The following is a 17195-nucleotide window of genomic DNA, read 5'->3' on the forward strand; positions in this document are numbered from 1 at the left end:
CCTTTTCGCAAAATTAGAGCCTTCTGTGCCCAAGTCTCTTTCATGGAAAAAGTGACATGTCAGGTAAACGGCTTTGGTGTTAGTCTGTTGTCTTTCAGAGTGTCAGAAAGTGTTCATGTAGGAAAAGGGGGGTTGAGTTTCTAAATATCCTGCGGGGTAGGATGGGAAAAGGTGTCATAAGGAAGGGGCTACCACGTCTCACCCTTCGGTGTCCCACTTCCACTCCCCGAAGACCCCCCATCCAGGTGATCCTCCACACTGGTCCACCCCTAGGAACTGGATCTAATGACGATGGCCGTGTCCTGCCTGGCCACCTGGATGACAGATCCCTGGTGACTAGCGGGTGAGACACCTTCAGCTTTCTCACAGTTTGTAATCACTGTCTTTTTACTCATTTCAAATTGTTACAGCATCAGGTCGTTTTTGGTAGATTATTAGTTTTGAACTAAACTCTCTATTTGTTAGCATTGACACAAAACACAAATTCATTTTTATACCACTTGAGCACTTGTTTTTGGATGATGGTCTATCTATCTGCTTTGCATCTTCAGTCAAATGATTGCACCTGCAACAGATAATAAAATTGATCATTGAAAAAAAGAAGACCTGAGCATGGGACTGCAGTTGCATCTATAAATATGGATTTTTTTCAGATGCCTTTGACCTCGGAGGAACTGTTCGGATGACTGACATTTTTGCACAGAAAATATCTTTCAAATGACACCTTAGAAGATAAAATCCATTAATAAATAAGAGAGCTATTGATTGTTTTTACTTTGTTTGCAGTCATCTTGGTGTCGTCAAGTGTGTCGCTATGAAATGATTCATCTATTGCTAGTTTCTGTTGACACAAAGGTCAGTCCCACCTTTTTCTCATTACAACTTCAGCTGAGCATGCTTTTTCCAAATATGCTCCTGCACAACATTTTGTAAACCAATTAGTAGGTATAATTTAGCTATACATGGCAATGGATTCCACTGATAGTTTACCCTGAAACCAATATTTTACAACCACCTTCATTGATATTGAATTTTCTCAGCATTGATTTAGGGGGAAGCCACATAACAAATAAAGCAGTGTAAAGGTGTTTACCAACTGGGAAGACATAAGAGTAACAGCCTATGAATTTACTTTTACAGTCACATCATATTAGCACTAAATCAGCAATAGACCAATGACCTTATCTGGCCTCAGTGAACCCTTGCCAACATAGAAAGCCACAATATGTTGCAAATGTATGTTTGGCCATCTGCAGCTTTTAGCCACCACGATAGGTTGGCAATGGCATTAAGGTCTCTGGCGATACACCCCTGTGATGATTCAACCATCAAAACGACTCCACACATTGTATTCTGTCCTCTATTCAATTATATTCAAGTAATCTTTATTTGTTTTGATTAAAAAGAATTTCAACCTTTTCAATTTAAAAACACTAAAATCTTTGTTAAAAACATTTCAATTTCAATACAAAACATTTCATTTTGCACATAAAACAATCTATAAAAAACTTTTAAAGTATTTTTTTCACAGAAAATGCACTTATCTATTTACAGTAGTGCTTTTCCTTGCAGGTATATATAGTCAAACTAAGACAAGGCCAATTTCTCCAAAAAGCTTACGGATGCTATGTTCAGAGATATTTGTTCAGCACTGAATATTGTGACACACATTTCTTTTCGCGAAAGCACTCTGAATTCTTTGATAAATGTATAAAAGCTGCTCTCATTCCTTAATTGTAACAGAGCCGGACAAGCAATAAAGAGATGATCAATGTTTTCAACAGAAGCAGAATCATTACAAAATCGACATTGCCGTGACATTTCAATTTTTTTCACTTTCGAAGCAATTACTGTTTTTGTTGACCATAGATCCAATCTAATCCGCACAAGGCACTACGATATTTAGGGGTGACATAGCAAAAACAAAGAGGTGATGGCTGGAAGGTTTAGACTTAATCTTAACCACTGGCAATGCTCTGGGCAACCCTCCAGACCACCGTTCTTCGCCTGCCAAGCCATTACAGAAGGGAAAGACCATATGCAAATCAGGCTTGGCTCCACCCCAAAAGGGGCAGTCCAGCCCGAACTGCTAGGCCACATCCCTTCTGCACGAGACCACAAGCATCCCCAAACATGTTTCGCCCTTGTTGGGGCTCATCAGTGAGGAGTAGCTTGGGTCTCTAGGCCCAGCAGACACGGGACCCACGTCTGGGCATACCCGTCCCACTCGGGGTGACATAGCAAAAACAAAGAGGTGATGGCTGGAAGGTTTAGACTTAATCTTAACCACTGGCAATGCTCTGGGCAACCCTCCAGACCACCGTTCTTCGCCTGCCAAGCCATTACAGAAGGGAAAGACCATATGCAAATCAGGCTTGGCTCCACCCCAAAGGGGCAGTCCAGCCCGAACTGCTAGGCCACATCCCTTCTGCACGAGACCACAAGCATCCCCAAACATGTTTCGCCCTTGTTGGGGCTCATCAGTGAGGAGTAGCTTGGGTCTCTAGGCCCAGCAGGCACGGGACCCACGTCTGGGCATACCCGTCCCACTCGGGGTGACATAGCAAAAACAAAGAGGTGATGGCTGGAAGGTTTAGACTTAATCTTAACCACTGGCAATGCTCTGGGCAACCCTCCAGACCACCGTTCTTCGCCTGCCAAGCCATTACAGAAGGGAAAGACCATATGCAAATCAGGCTTGGCTTCACCCTAAGTTACTAGGGGAATCCAGACGTGGACCCCTTGCTCACTATTCTTAGAGAGGCACAGCTCCTCCCTACTGATGAGGTCCAACCAGACCGAAACACGTGTCTGGGGATGCTGTTGGTACTCTTGTTCAGAGGAGAATTGCCTAGCATTTCGGTGCTGGACTGCCCCAGGGCAGGACAAATACTGATATGTTTAGGATATTTCTTCTCTGTGAAAGATAGTGAGCTAAAGACTCTGGGTAAGTCTCTCGCAACCAGGACTAATGTCTGGCAGAGGGACTCCCAGGACCCCGCTTGTTAATTTGCACTACGATATTTAGGGTCAGGAATCTTGATAAGTGAATTTTTGGTGAAAAAACTACTTTTTAAAAGGTTTTATAGATTGTTTTATGTGCAAAATGAAATGTTTTGTATTGAAATTGAAATGTTTGTATGTCCTCTATAAAGAATCCACACATTTCTTATTATCTTTTGTGTGCACAGGACTCTTTTGTAAAGGTTTTGTTAACAGTTCTGCATTAGGTATTTGCTTGAAAATTGAAGGAAGGACTTACCTCTCCAGTACAGGGTGATGTCAGGGTAAAACAATAACCAGATGTCGGGCAAAAGATAAACCAGCAGCTGCATCACAGACAGCACCTGTACTTTTAGCAGGTTTCTAAAGAATGAGTTAGCAACAACTGTTACAGAATTCATTTAGAAATATGTAATAATCTACCTTTGTGATTGTTTATTAAAGTTTGTATGTGTTGTTTTCTATAAGTATCTATTTTTATATAGTTACTAATGAAAGAATGATGAAGATGATGTCCTTTCACATATGTTATTGTATGTGTCAGTGTTGTTTGATTATTATCCACTTATCGATCAATTAGCTTGACAACCTAGTCTGCATACACTGTTAAGTCACGTCATTTAGCAACTCAGTGCAACCCCTTTTTGTTTGCAATGATAGATATGCATAGTTGCAAAGCATTGTGTGTAAAAGCCAGCCCATTTCTACCAAATGATTGATATGATAGGATATGATATGGCATATATAATGCGGCTAGACGCAAGTGTTTCAAGGCGCGATTGTACGGAGCATTTCCACTTTGGTAGTTCTGACCACAGATATCACTACAGTACATTTAATTCATAAACTGAGAACTTTGATTGGACAATAGTGCTAACATTAAATGTTTCCAGGCAACCATTTTGTTTCAATCCTTTTCTTGCTTAATGCAATGTGGAAATGAACATTCAGCTACGTCTAGTAAATCATTATTCAATTTAATGCTTATTGACATTTCCTTTTATGGTTACATGGACAAAGTTTACTTTTTTGCATTGCTGCTAACCCAAACATTCATCCACAGACACTTTCATTCATGTTAAAATGTTTCATGGACTGTATCCCAGTACCTTCCATTGTGGACGAGTCAATGCATTAGGCAGGTGCTAAAGAAAACTCTACTCCCTCATTATCCTCGCTTGAAATGCAAAATGTACTGTACAGGGCATATGTGTTATTGCAAGAAACATTGCATAGAACATGTCCTGCCACTGGTTGAAGCCACCAACACACTTTTCAACTAGAGAGCAGATTATTATTTTAAAAAATCAGCTAAATGTATTTCCGGAGTGATCATGTTTACATGAAATTAGCAAATGCTGACCGGACTAGGAAGGGGGATGGAGTTATGGGGAGTAGGAAACAGAAACAATGTGTTATTCCTTGCATTATTATTACTAAACAGATTGTTTTTGAGTGAGATGATCTCATCCCATGCCTTTAATTTTGAACACTTCGAACTTAAAATGTAGGTATCTCTCATTATTTGGACTTCAGATTCCATTGTGCTCTTCTACATCAGCCACGTATCCCTTTGGCTATATCGCCCACACAGTCCAGTATTTTGAGTGGGGATCTAAATGTTGCTGTTCCGTGCTACGTTTCCATCTAAACTATTGCAGGACGTGTAGTTTGCCAATAATCGGTGAAAGCTCGCTGAAAATATCCAGGTAGCCTTGGTAGGGTGTGTCATTAGCAGGGCGAATTGTAATCCTGGCAAGTGGATTTCACATCAGCCACTGAGAGGTAAAGTTTTCCATCTTTGCACACACAGATTTCATAGAGTCCTTGAGAGCTGCCACCATCACCTCTTGAACCCTGAGGCAGTCTAGGAAGTCGCACAGTTTCGGCATCAAGAACAATCTGTTTAAAAAAGAGAAACATAGTTGGTCATTTGCAGAAGGGCCAAAGTAAAAGGTGAGGGTGACATACACTGAAATACATAGGCTATTAAAAAGAACACGCAGTTTGTTTATTTGGGTAAAGACACCTGCAGCAGATATATCACTGTGGGGGTCATTTTATAGAAATAGGTAATTGCATGAAGGGGACCACCAAAGTCACCACTTACCTGCTATTGGTTGCACTACCTGCAATCTCCTATATTTGCAAAACTGAATGCAAAAACAGAATGTAAAAACAGGCACAATAACACTTACAATTTTCTTTTACATTCTGTTTTTAAAACAGTGTAAATGCGGCCTGCCATTAATTCACGTGAGAGAGAATAGGAGGCATTTGAAGGCAGAAGAGAAATGCACGGAAATGCTAATTCGTTCATGCTACTCAATGCCATGAAAATAACCTGCAGTGTTAATGTAAGGCATACACCGGCTCTCTGTCCACACCAAGAAGAGAGCCCACATCCAAGGCTGCATCTCTGCGGCATCTAACAACTCAGCTGAACTCTTTAAAATCTGCAAGGAACTGGCCAATCCTGCCACAGTCTCGTCCTCTCCTGTCCCTTCCCAAGCCCTCTTCACGGCTCTGGCTTCCCATTTCATCTCTAAAACTCAGGACATCCTGTCCTCTCTCTCCTCCTCTCCCCTTGCTCCCTCTGCTCCCTGCTCCTCCTCTGGCCCTTCCTCGGCCACCTCTCCTCCCTCCTTCTCTTCTTTTATCCCTGACGAGGTTTCCAGACTAGTCTGATCTATGAAAGTCTCATCAAAACAGGTTCACCCCACCTCCTCCAAAACGATCAATGACCACATTGACTCCCTTGCTCCTGCCCTGGCCGACTTCTGCAACCACTCCTTCACCACTGGAGTCTTCCCTTCTCCCCTGAGGCACTCACTGTGCACCCTCTTCTTAAGAAACTCTCTGCTGAACCGTCTTGCCCGGCCAACTATCGGCTAATCTCCATCACTCCTTTCCTGGGCAAACTCTTGGAAAAGCTGCCCATCCCCCAGCTCAATCTTCACACTGAATCTGTTGGTTGTCTCCATGATCATCAGTCTAGCTTCAGAGCTGCCAGAAGCACAGAAACTGCTCTACTCAACATCCATGAAGACCTGCTCCCCAACCTTGACTCCACACCCCCTGTGTTCTCATCTTACTTGATGTCTCGTCTGCCTTTGATACCGTCAGTCATGCCACCCTGCTCAATCGTCTCTGTGATTACCTGGGTCTCACTGGTCAGGACCTGGCGTGGCTGACTTCTTTCCTCTCTGATCGCCCCTCCCAGGTTTAACTTGGGTCCTTCCTCTCCTCCATCTCTATTTCTACCTGTGGTGTTCCCCAGGGGTCTAACCTCTCTCCTGGCTGTTTAATGAATACCTGGCATGTCTTGCCCACCGCATTGCCGCGCTCTACCGCAACTTCCAGTGCTATGCTGATGACACTCAGCTCATTTTCAGGCTACCCTCCGCTAGCGCTTCTGCCTCTCTCATCTCCTACTGTCTGCCCGCCATCCAGGAGTGGTGTGCCGCCAATGATCTCTGCCCTAATGGCAGTAAGACTGAGATTCTCCTCATCGGCACACCAGCTCCCTCCTTTCCTGTCACTCTCTGGCAAGCCTCTCTTGGCCCTCTTCCTGAGCCCACATTTGAGGCTAAAAACATTGGGGACATCTTCGATTCCACACTCCCATTCTCTCCTCACATCTCTGACGTCACTAAGCAGTCACACTACCAGCTGCACCTCCTCAGAGGTATTCTTCCTTTCCTCTACTTCCCCCAGAAGCTCACTGTCTCCAGAGCTCTGGTTCTCTCTAGGCTGGACTATTGCAGCAGCCTCTTTCTAAATCTGCCTGCTTCTACTCTCCGCCCTCTGCAACTCATCCAGAACAGGACTGAGAGACTTGTCCTTGGCCTCAAGCCCAGGGATCGTATCCCTCCAGGACTGAAATCTCTGCATTGGCTGCCAGTGGCTGCAAGGATTAAGTTCATCCAGTGTCAAGTTCAAAACCCGCGAGGATTAAGTTCAAAACCCTCTGCATTGTCCACAAGGCCTTCTGGGGCCTGGGGCCTCAATACCTTCAACTCTCTCTTCCTAAATAGCTTCCTTCTCGAGCTCTTCGCTCAACCGCCTCCAACCCCCTCAGTGTCAGTCGCTTCTCCAAGCAACTAGTTGGTGGTAGATCCCTCTCTTCGGCTGGGGCTTCCCTCTGGAACAGCCTCCCTGCCTCACTGAAACTTGAGGAGAATCATCTCCAGTTCCGGAAGCACCTCAAAACCTTTCTCTTTGCATCTGCTTTTTCTCCTCCTCTCCCCTGCTGAATTCCTGGCTGAAACTGCACTGGTTACCTGGCCACCCTCTGATCTCGGGCCCAGGTCCCTTCACTGCCAGTCGCACACCTGCGCTGCCTTCCTGGCAACACCTGCACTCGGGACTGTCCCTGCATCCCTACAGTCCCTCTACCAGCACTTGACACTGGATGTCCGCACTTACCTTTGCACTTGCCACCAGCTGGCCATACTTTACTTATTGTTATTAGTCTATTATCCCATGTACTGCACTTTAGCCTCCACCTATCCCTTGCATTCTCCCCCTTCCCCCATCCCATGCACTTGCACGTTCTGAATGACACCTGGCCTAGTAAGATCGCTGTCTGTCTTCTCTCTGTTCCCCCTCCCTTGCCTCGTTGCGCCTTGAAACACTTGTGTATAGGCGTGTTATAAATGCCATATCATATAATTATCATATCATATCATATCATTATCATTATCATATCAGCACAGCTTCCCTGTTGCTTTTTTACGTATTACCTTTAAACACGCCCCTTAAAAATAGCAGCAAATAGTACGTTTCTTAAACAGTGTCCTAAAGAGGGACTGACAATGTCCTAAAGAGGACTGAGGAAGAAGACATTGGGGGCGCAGGTTCTAAAGATGTGTGCTGACACACGTGGCATCACTATTGGGAACAGCACCAGTGTTGGATCATATCCCACCATTAACTAGCGGAACACAGTCGACCACTAAACGGGCTCAGCATGTTTTTGAGAATGGTGGAGGCTAGGTCAAACCATGAACCTTTCAGGAGCAGCTGGCAATTGTCCAGTAATGCATTTCCTATTGGGAATGTTTAATTCAATTTTTTGATAAGGTGGAGAACATTTCATGGCCTTAAAATACAGACGGTCCATTCAAGCATCCTGTGTATGTTGCTCTTTCTGCTGAAATAGTGAATCCTTGGGAAAAGGACTGATTGCTTAAAGGCTCACTGGGAGCTAATTCTTACTAGGTAGTCACGTGCATGTATTCATTTAGGGTAGAACAGAAATCACTCTATGCCTACATTGTTTTCCATATCTGGAATGAAACCTGTAAAATTGGCCAATCCGAAAATTTACTAGACTGAAGAAGTCTATGTTCATATAGCCATATAGACTGAGGGAGGGGTCGATATTCTGGGGGAAGTAATCTGAGAGGGAAGTGGCACTACAAAATGTTGATGCTGAACCCCCCTTGATTTAAAATATTTGTGTTGAGACTTTCAGTAACCATAGTATTGCCAGGCCGCCCCAGCTGCCATTGCTGCTCACAGATGAGCCACAAGCCCCCTATGCCCATTTTTCAGCCCCCGCAGGGAGGCCAGCACCGCAGTTTGAAGAGCACTGCGCTAGTGCCATTATCCCACGCAATAACATCACCTTCCTCTGTCTATAGGGCTATTAGCACATGATGGTGATGGCAATACAGGTTTTGGCCTTGTGATGGTGAAGTAAAAGTGTTTAACAGTGAGTACAGCACAACAAACGGGTTATTAAATGACATGTGGTTTTATTTTGTAATTTTTAAACACCTAAATTGTCTTTATAAGTTAAGCCTTTTAATTGCAAATTTGGTTGAACTTGAATAGTTTCAGAAGGACCTTGCTTTAGGTGCAACGTTAGAGTGACAGGTTTTTCTTTAAGAAAAAGTGAAAGCTTTGTATCATGTTATAGTTTTCACGTTGGTGTGTTACGTTGGGTTATTGCCCAATTGAAAGAAATCTTTCTTGGAATTTGCATTGCAGTTTTTTGATGGCACGCACATGCTTTCCGTTGATTCCCTGGCTGCTTCTGAACGAAATGTCAGGACTATTGACTGCATTCCAAACATTGGGATTGGTTGAAAGGAGCTGAATTACGATTTCCATGTGCTAATTGTTTTTATGTTCTGATGATTATTAATCTGATGCAGCAAAGAGCAGCCGGCTGATGTTAAATAAAAACTTCATACATCAAACTTCCCCTCTTTGAGTGCTTTCTGTTACAAACCGACCCTCTGATCCTTCATCAACCTGCATCTTTCTTAAAGCATGGTTATCAGACATGCCATAAGGTTAAGCTGAGGAATAAAAGGGAGGAAGGGGGACAGGATTTGAACTGTCTAAACATAATGTGTGAACAGCTCACCCCTATAGTAAAGCCCGTATAAACAAAAACCAGACCATCTTAATATATTATGTTTCTTCAATAATGGTTTACTTCTTTGACCATCTGCAAATGAACAATCCCCCTTTCCACATGACGAATACATGTTGCAGAGACTGCTCCCTCCATTTTTGGTTTTGGGTAGGACCACCTTATGCCAAAACATTGTTACTGATAAAAGAGAGAGAGAAAGGTGAGGTTGGGAGCAGTGTCTCTCTTGTATGGCAACTGGCTGACGCTTGCGGCATAAAATGGCTGAAGTACTGGCTGTGCATTGATTTGTTTCCAGGAGCTGGTGAGCCCACCAAACAGCTCCCTGTGTTAAAAAACAGAATAAAGCTTTACTTTTGATTTTTTCTATCTGATATTTCGGTGTCTTATACACTGTAAGTGCTCCACCGATGAAAGCGGCCTGTTGCTCCACCATTTAGGGAGGAGATTTGTGTATTTTCCACCTTACTTTGTGGAATCCCTGCCCTTAGGCTGGCTCTCTAACCTCACCCTCTCTCACAGTATACCAGGAAAGAGAGGGGGAAGGTTGTATTACCATTTGTTTAACTCTTTCACCTGCCTGCCAAATCACACATGAAAGCAACCACTATATTTCATGTAATGGTGCTGCGTTCACAATGTGCTGTATACAAGCTTCCTATGTCACATTGTTTTCAGCCCTCATCTTGATAAAAATAAATCAGCATCCTTTTCGACCCCGACTCTTATTTCTCAGACACATGGTTTTGGCCGGGCCTGTTCTTCCTCATTATTTCTCAATCCCCTCCACTTGAAAACAAACCCTCTCCTTTTTTTCCCGCTAACTACGCTTCACACTCCTTCTTTCTGTTGTGTTACCACGTGCCCTGGTTTAGTTTGGACAGCATAGCATTCTAGTTTGATTCCCGGCCTAATGAGTAAAGAAAGTAGGACAGGAAACAGCACAAACACTGGTGTAGAGGGGGCCCCCACAGTCCCGAGGGGTGGGGAGTCCCCATCACAAGTTGCAGGGGCGGGGCCTTGTGGTTGCCCACCAGCAACATCACTGCTCTCAGGCCAGGTTGAAAGTTTTCCATTAGACACACAGCTGCAGGGTCAGGCAGTGTGGCCGCCTGCCATGCTGTGCATGCCTTGCAAATTGCTAGGCATGTGCAGCTTAAGCAAAAGACAAGCCCTGCCTGATCGCACAAGCCCTCAGCCCAGTCGCACCCTGACACTGTTGTAATGTAGCTTATGTAAATAGTTGACAGTCTAGGTAATCCAATGATGTAGCTAATGTTATAGGTGGAATGTTATCACTTCATGTTGTGTGATGTAATGTAGAATGTTTCCGCTTGAATTTAGTTCCTTGTGAGTTGTTGCCTTTCCAGCCTGGAGGGAGGAAGTGCTGGGGGTCTGTTAGATGCCAACTCAAAATAAATACAGTTAACCTGATCTAGATGGTGTGGACATCCGTTCTTACAGTGGCAACGAGGAAAAGAAAAACCCAACGTGAAGGAAAGAACAATGTGAAGTCCAATAAGTGGAAGGGATAAAGCAAGGATGATAGGGTGCGTTCATGTTTCAGATGTGCAAGTAATGCACATTTCACTGCTTCCCTATCATGCCCAGGAAGAAAGGCTGTGTGTGCCAAGTGTAAGGGGAGCGGTCACTTTGCAAATTGTTGTAAAAATTATCAGACCAATTAGAGAAGAGTTATGGTAGTCAATGACGAGGAGTGTCATGTAGGATCCGATGATGAGGAGAATTGCAATATTGAGAACATTACTCTCCATGTTGTTCTAGAATCCAATGGTGATGAGTGTGAACATCCATTTGCAGAAGTAAGGGTGAATGGGAAGTGTTGTGTTGTGCTTGTCTGATGTGAGGTAGCTTGTGATGTCATGTGGAATGTTTATGAGTGGATGATGGAATGTTCTTAGTGAGTGTCCTGTGTAGTGGAGTTACAGCTGGCCTGCCTGGGTGATTGGAGCCGGTGTTGTCCCAGCTAATGTCCTATGTTTCTTTCATGTGGAACTGTAACAAGAAAGATGGAATAAACTTACATGAAGAAATCTTAAAGAACCTGGAAGCTTCTTTCATAACATTGGCAACGAGTCAGTCTTGGATAAAGGGAACCTACGAGCCACAAGCTGAAGGACTGAAGGACCCTGCTGCAGGGGGGTGCAGGAAGGATAAGCTGCTGAAGAAGGACAACTCCGCCCCCAGAAACTGTAAGTCCCATCACCGAGGGTGCAGGGGAAGAACAGGCCCCTCAGCAAAGGAATCGGCAGTCTATACTTTGCAAGCAGTGCTGAGTCCTGGGGGGCTGGAGAAGTGGTTGGTCCAGCAGGTGAAAGGAAAATCTGTATAGCAAACTATTAAACCTGGTCCTAGGTGGCTGTAGACTAGAGCTGGCCCACTGCGAGGAGTTTGAAGCTGCGCAGGAGAAAGGGGAGCTGTGCGGATTGATCAAGAAGGGAGGTTTTCCTATAAGCAGGATAAGGGCAATCTGCTCCCATAGCTGAAGTAAGGCTTTGTCACATAAGGTGAAAAAAGGGGCAAGCGTCAAGGTACTAATCCAATTTTGAGTGACTTTGCCAGAGACTCATATGGTGCAATGGCCAGATATGGCATTGTTTAAACTGGAAGGGGGAGCACTGGTAAAGCTCCTCAGGTCCTCAGGAGTGCTTATGCCTTATGCTTTGACGAAAGTACTGGAATTTTGTTAAGGACAGCATTTTTTTTTCTTTGTTTTGGATCAAGTAAAGTGCAGTGTATTTTTATTTACAAGGAAAATGTGTGCCTTACCTTAGTGACAGTCAGCTTAATCAGTGACCGTTGGACAGCTGGAGCTCGGCACTGCTCCGTTATAGATATGTGACTGATGACATCACACTGGTGGCTGGGAGTGTTGGTGAAGGAAAGGAACGATGTGAAACGAATGTTCCACTGATCGGGTCTGATGATGTATTTGAAGAGTTGCGAAGTTAGGAATAGTCATGTAGCAATGAACTGGATGGGAAGCATTGCACAGGTCGAGGAAAGGACCTGCATGCTGAGAATAACGTGATGATGTCACGCGTTTTGCTAAGCCAGGAAGGAGACGGACCGTTTCATTTTAACCACCGACATCCCTCAATAGAGCGTCGGATGATACGAACTGTGCTTCCTTGGATACAAAAAAAAAAATAGGAGCCATTCATATGTGCTGAGGAGAGGTGCACGCAGGGACTGCAAAGGATATGGGCATCACTAAAGGATCGCCTTCATAATGCGTTTGTATCCACCAAAGGAATGCACATCAGGTTTATGGAGGTGACAGAGAAATGCGGGTTCAGACAATCATTTGCTGCGATTTTAGCGGCACACAGAAATATATCCTTTTATTAAAGCGGGTTAAAGAGGAGAATGATACTGTAGGCTAAAATAATATGGTTTTATATTATGTAGCGTTATTAGTGATTTCTCTTTGGCGTAACATTGCTCCATAATGTGGACTTCTGGTCACTGTTAGTGTGGTTTGGGACCTTTACACGTTATGGACGTGTCTGTTTATGTCGACCTATGTTTCAAGTTTTTATTAGTTAGTATGGAAATATGATGGTTGGTTTTCAAATTAACTCTCTTGAGGATTTTCAGGTTGGGAGTACCTCGCTCTGTGGCACATGGACTTTAGTTTGCAGAAGCTGTTATGGTTATGAGTGCACAGATGCATGAGGATGCATGTGTGAGTTAGAACTCATTTTCATTAGGTGATGTACCAAAACGGTTTATAGTAATATTGACACTGCACTGGTCAAATAATGTCGTGCATGAAGTGTTTTGGTACAGGTATGAGTATGGAACATTTTGCTGCAAATGTGCTAGATTAATTGTTTGAGGATTTTTAGGCTGTATGTTGTGATTAAAACAACATAGACTTTTAGGTTTTCTTTACAGCCTTCAAATGGCTATGGACTTTAGCAAGACATGTGCTATTGGCATGTAATGGTCTTAAATGCATATGTTTTCAATCTGACGCTGATCAATGTATTTAACATACAATTATTTATACAGTGATGGTGAGTGTCAGTGAGATCTTGCTAATGGTTAAGATTCCCTGTGAGCATGGCAAATGCGTGAATGTCTCTTTGGATATGGCAAATGCATGAATGTCTCTTTGGATATGCCTATGTCAGTAAGGTGCGATGACTATTTTGCGATGAGTGATGCGTGGTGCGCCTCGCCTGCCCGGTGTGGGTTTTGGGAGGTAGTGTCTTTCTGCTCTGTTATTGGTCTGGTTATTTACAGTGTTTATGTGGTTTGGTGTTGGCTTACCAGCCATGTGGTTGTTCTAGAGTGAGGTAGCGCTTTCACTCTTTGAGTACAAGGAAATATGTTCTTTTCTAATTCCTGTTTGGGAATTGGTCTGGTTTATAGAGGTTATCTGATTCTGGTAAAGGTTGAACAGCGTTGCGGTTGTTCCGTAAGGGAGGTAGCGCCTCCTCTAGGGTTTTTTTTTATCCTTCTCATCACATTGGACAGTAGGTAGCTGGTGGTAAAGGGGTAGCTGGGGACGCCTGGTAATGACCCGTCGGTATTGAGTGTGGTAAGTCCTGAGATGATGAGTACATTGTTTTTTATGTTACTTGTGGTATTTATTGTGGATTTCGTTGTATCCATGGGTTCAACAGCTTGTTTTGGGTTAGGATGTTTTCCTTGCTATAAGACCGTTTAGTTTTTACCAGTCATTGATGTTGGCATTGGGAGTGCCTGGCCACCGCTCCCAATGTGTTTGGAAGGCTTGTACATCCTGGTCTGGTGTAATGAGTATGGTATTAAGACCATGGGTGTTTGTGATCTCAGTGATGTTGTATGTTTCCACTTTGTGAATCCCTGTTGGAGTGAGGTTGTGATTGTCTTTTTGGAGGCTTTGAGGTCTCAGTTCTCTAGAGTGGCAGTCTAGAGGCCTGCTGGTGTTCCAGGGTGGTAGCCTGGACACCCGCGTTGTTGTAGGCGGGGGCAAGTGGTAGGAGGTGTAGCAGTCTTGTGGTTGTTCAGGAATGTAGGTGAAGTAGCCCAGTTTCAGGGTTGGCCAGGTCCTGGGGTGAGAGCCCAGTTGCTTGTTTGTGGCAGGAACAGGCAGATGGATGACAGTATTTTTGTTATTGGTACATGGAATGTAGTTTGTCAGGGTGTGATGTTTTGATGGTTGGGTTTGGCCGTGGAAGTGTCTGTCTGCCAGTTGAGTGTTACGTGTGCGTATATCTTGGAAGGTGGTAGTTGTGTTGTTCTGGTATGTGACTTGCTCTGTGCATGTATGGTTTAGTAAAGGAGGGAGGTGTGTTGTATTGTGCCTGTCTGAGGTGAGGTAGCTTGAGATGTCATGTGGAATGTTTATGTGTGGATGATGGAATATTCTGAGTGAGTGTTCTGTGTAGAGGCGGTTACAGCTGGCTGGCCCTGGGTGATGGAAGCCGGTGTTGTCACAGCTTATGTCCTTTATGTCTTAATGTGGATATGTAACTAAGAACTTGGAAATAAACTTACCTGAAGAAATCATAAAGAGCTTGGAACCTGCTTTTTAACAGGAAGAGTGTTTCGATGATGGCAGATTCTGGCTCTAAGATATCATTGATGTCTAGGGCTATTTTTGAGTGAGAGATGCGAGGGGATGTCCACAATTTACTGAATCCAGATATAAATCCGGGTGGATATAATCAAGACAAGATTGATTTATTGGGCTATTTGGAGGCTGAATACGAACGCAAAGGCAGGTGTGCGCAAGGAAAGAATTATATTACCAAGAAGGGAATGACACTTCTTGGCTGGCGGGATGAGAAAAATGTAATGGTGAGGTTAGACCCCAACCGATTGGATCAGGTGATGCAGATAAATACATCCATTGGTGATGTGTACAAGAATGTGTTCAAGAAAGGTGTGGGAAAGGTGAAGGGAATGCAACTTGTCTGTTGTTGCCTTTCCAGCCTGGAGGGAGGAAGTGCTGGGGGTCTGTTAGATGCCAACTCAAAATAAATACAGTTAACCTGATCTCGATGGTGTGGACATCTGTTCTTACAGTGGCAACGAGGATAGCTGAACAAAGGCAGACCCCCGCCACTCAGATAAGGCAAAGTCACTCTGCTGTTGTGCAAGCGTAGCAGAGGCCAACGTGGGACAAGAAGAAGTAGCCGCTCCGCCTATACAGGCATCTGCAGCGACAATGAGGGACAATGGCTGAGTAATACGCTTCACCATAAACACTCAACGTCCTCTTTGTAAGTCCCTACCTGATCATCGGAGAGGTGGTCGCGTATGTTAATGAAACAGCAGTTGCGCCTGCATCCATTGCAGAAAGCAAGGCCACTCATCTCCTGATAGTCCATGGTAACTACTTTAGAGGAGAGAAGGGACGGGCGCACAAGCAATGCACACACACGCATAGCAATTGACAGTGTCCCAGCGACCAAATCCGTATTTAACATTCAAGGCATACACATCGGGCTTGCGAGCAGTGTTGCCTGACCCTCTTATATGATACTTTATGCCAATGAGCATGTGCAAACTCATGGTCGATGAGTTTGAAAGTAAATGCTAACACGTTCTCACAAAGGATGTGCACATCGCGCTAGCATATGTAAGAAGAAATCGAAAAGGAAGGAACGTTTAAGTAAAAGCGAAACTACAAGGCTGATGTAGTGATACAATTATTATTATAAACTAATCTGCCACCTTTTCCATACAACTTTAACAAGCAGAACTCCTTGCTATAGAAGGCAAGCATTTAACTGTGATTCTGTCACCACACTGACTGTGGAAAATAAAAAGGAGATCCAAACAAGCAAGCGCTGAACAATTGTAGAATTATTCCATTGCCACCAGCGTGGCTTTGACAGGGTTGCCAGGCCCACCTGTTTTCATGGCATTTCCAGGTCCACCCAAAGTAAAGTGGTCACAGTGGAAGAAGGGCTTTGTCCATTATATTACAGCGGCGTGTGGCAATTCATATTCAATGGGTAGGAAAGTGTTGCTACTTATGCATTTTTTGGGCTGCGAGGGACAATGGATATACAACACATTGGGCCTCATTACGACCCTGGCGGTAAGGGGTTTACGCCAGCGTTAGCTGCGCCGACCCCTTACCGCCAATTACGAGGTCCCTTAGCGCCATGGCGCTTTTAACACCTGCTTTTAGCAGGTGTTAAAATCCATGGCGCTAAGGGACCATGGAGTTAATTACGCCACCGTAATTTAGGGTGGCGTAATTAACGCCTTCCCCACTCCCATTATGCCCTAAGGGGCGAAAATGGGAATGGGGAAGGGTAAATGGGGATTGGGGACTTACCGCCCCGCCGACCTCGGAATGGGGCGGTAAGTCCGCCAACCACCATGGCGTAAACATAGTTTACGCCATGGTGGTAAAGTCACGGCCCAGGCGGTAACTTACCGCCTGGGTCGTAATGAGGCCCATTACCTCCACTTCCAGAAGAAGGTGACAGGGATAACATATCTGATCTGGACATTGCTTTGAGAAAATTGGATATCAACTTTAACCCCAAGACAAGTACAATCTTGGAAAGATATAATTTGGGAATTTGCTTCCAAGATCAAAGGGAGAGTGTCGGAAAATTTGATACGGCTCTAAGGCGTTTGGATATGTGGTGCAAGTTCAATTAATCCTTCGATGAACGCATTAGAGACCAGTCATGATACATTGCAGTAGTAACAAAATAAGGGAAGAACTAGCTATCATTAGAAGAAGTGTTGAGCATTGCGAGGAGAATTGAACATTCCTGGCCTGCATAGCGAGAATAGCAGAAAAGGACCACAACCAGAGCAAAGT

At 44.3% G+C, this 17195-nt stretch overlaps 1 protein-coding gene across 5 annotated transcripts in view; it reads right to left on the reverse strand.

Annotated features, from left to right (window-relative positions):
- Nucleotides 1–3959: 3959 nt before the first annotated feature.
- SGCG (sarcoglycan gamma) overlaps nt 3960–17195 on the reverse strand; it is a 1266244-nt gene continuing 1253008 nt past the window's right edge. For all 5 annotated transcript variants that reach the window (XM_069639249.1, XM_069639252.1, XM_069639248.1 and 2 more), the window contains one exon: nt 3960–4905. In XM_069639249.1, the coding sequence (XP_069495350.1) occupies nt 4735–4905 (171 nt within the window). In that variant the 3' untranslated portion in view covers nt 3960–4734. The remainder of the gene's footprint in view (nt 4906–17195) is intronic.

Source organism: Ambystoma mexicanum, chromosome 7q (assembly GCF_040938575.1).
Source record: "Ambystoma mexicanum isolate Mex_15411 chromosome 7q, UKY_AmexF1_1, whole genome shotgun sequence".
NCBI classification, from domain to species: Eukaryota; Metazoa; Chordata; class Amphibia; order Caudata; family Ambystomatidae; genus Ambystoma; species Ambystoma mexicanum.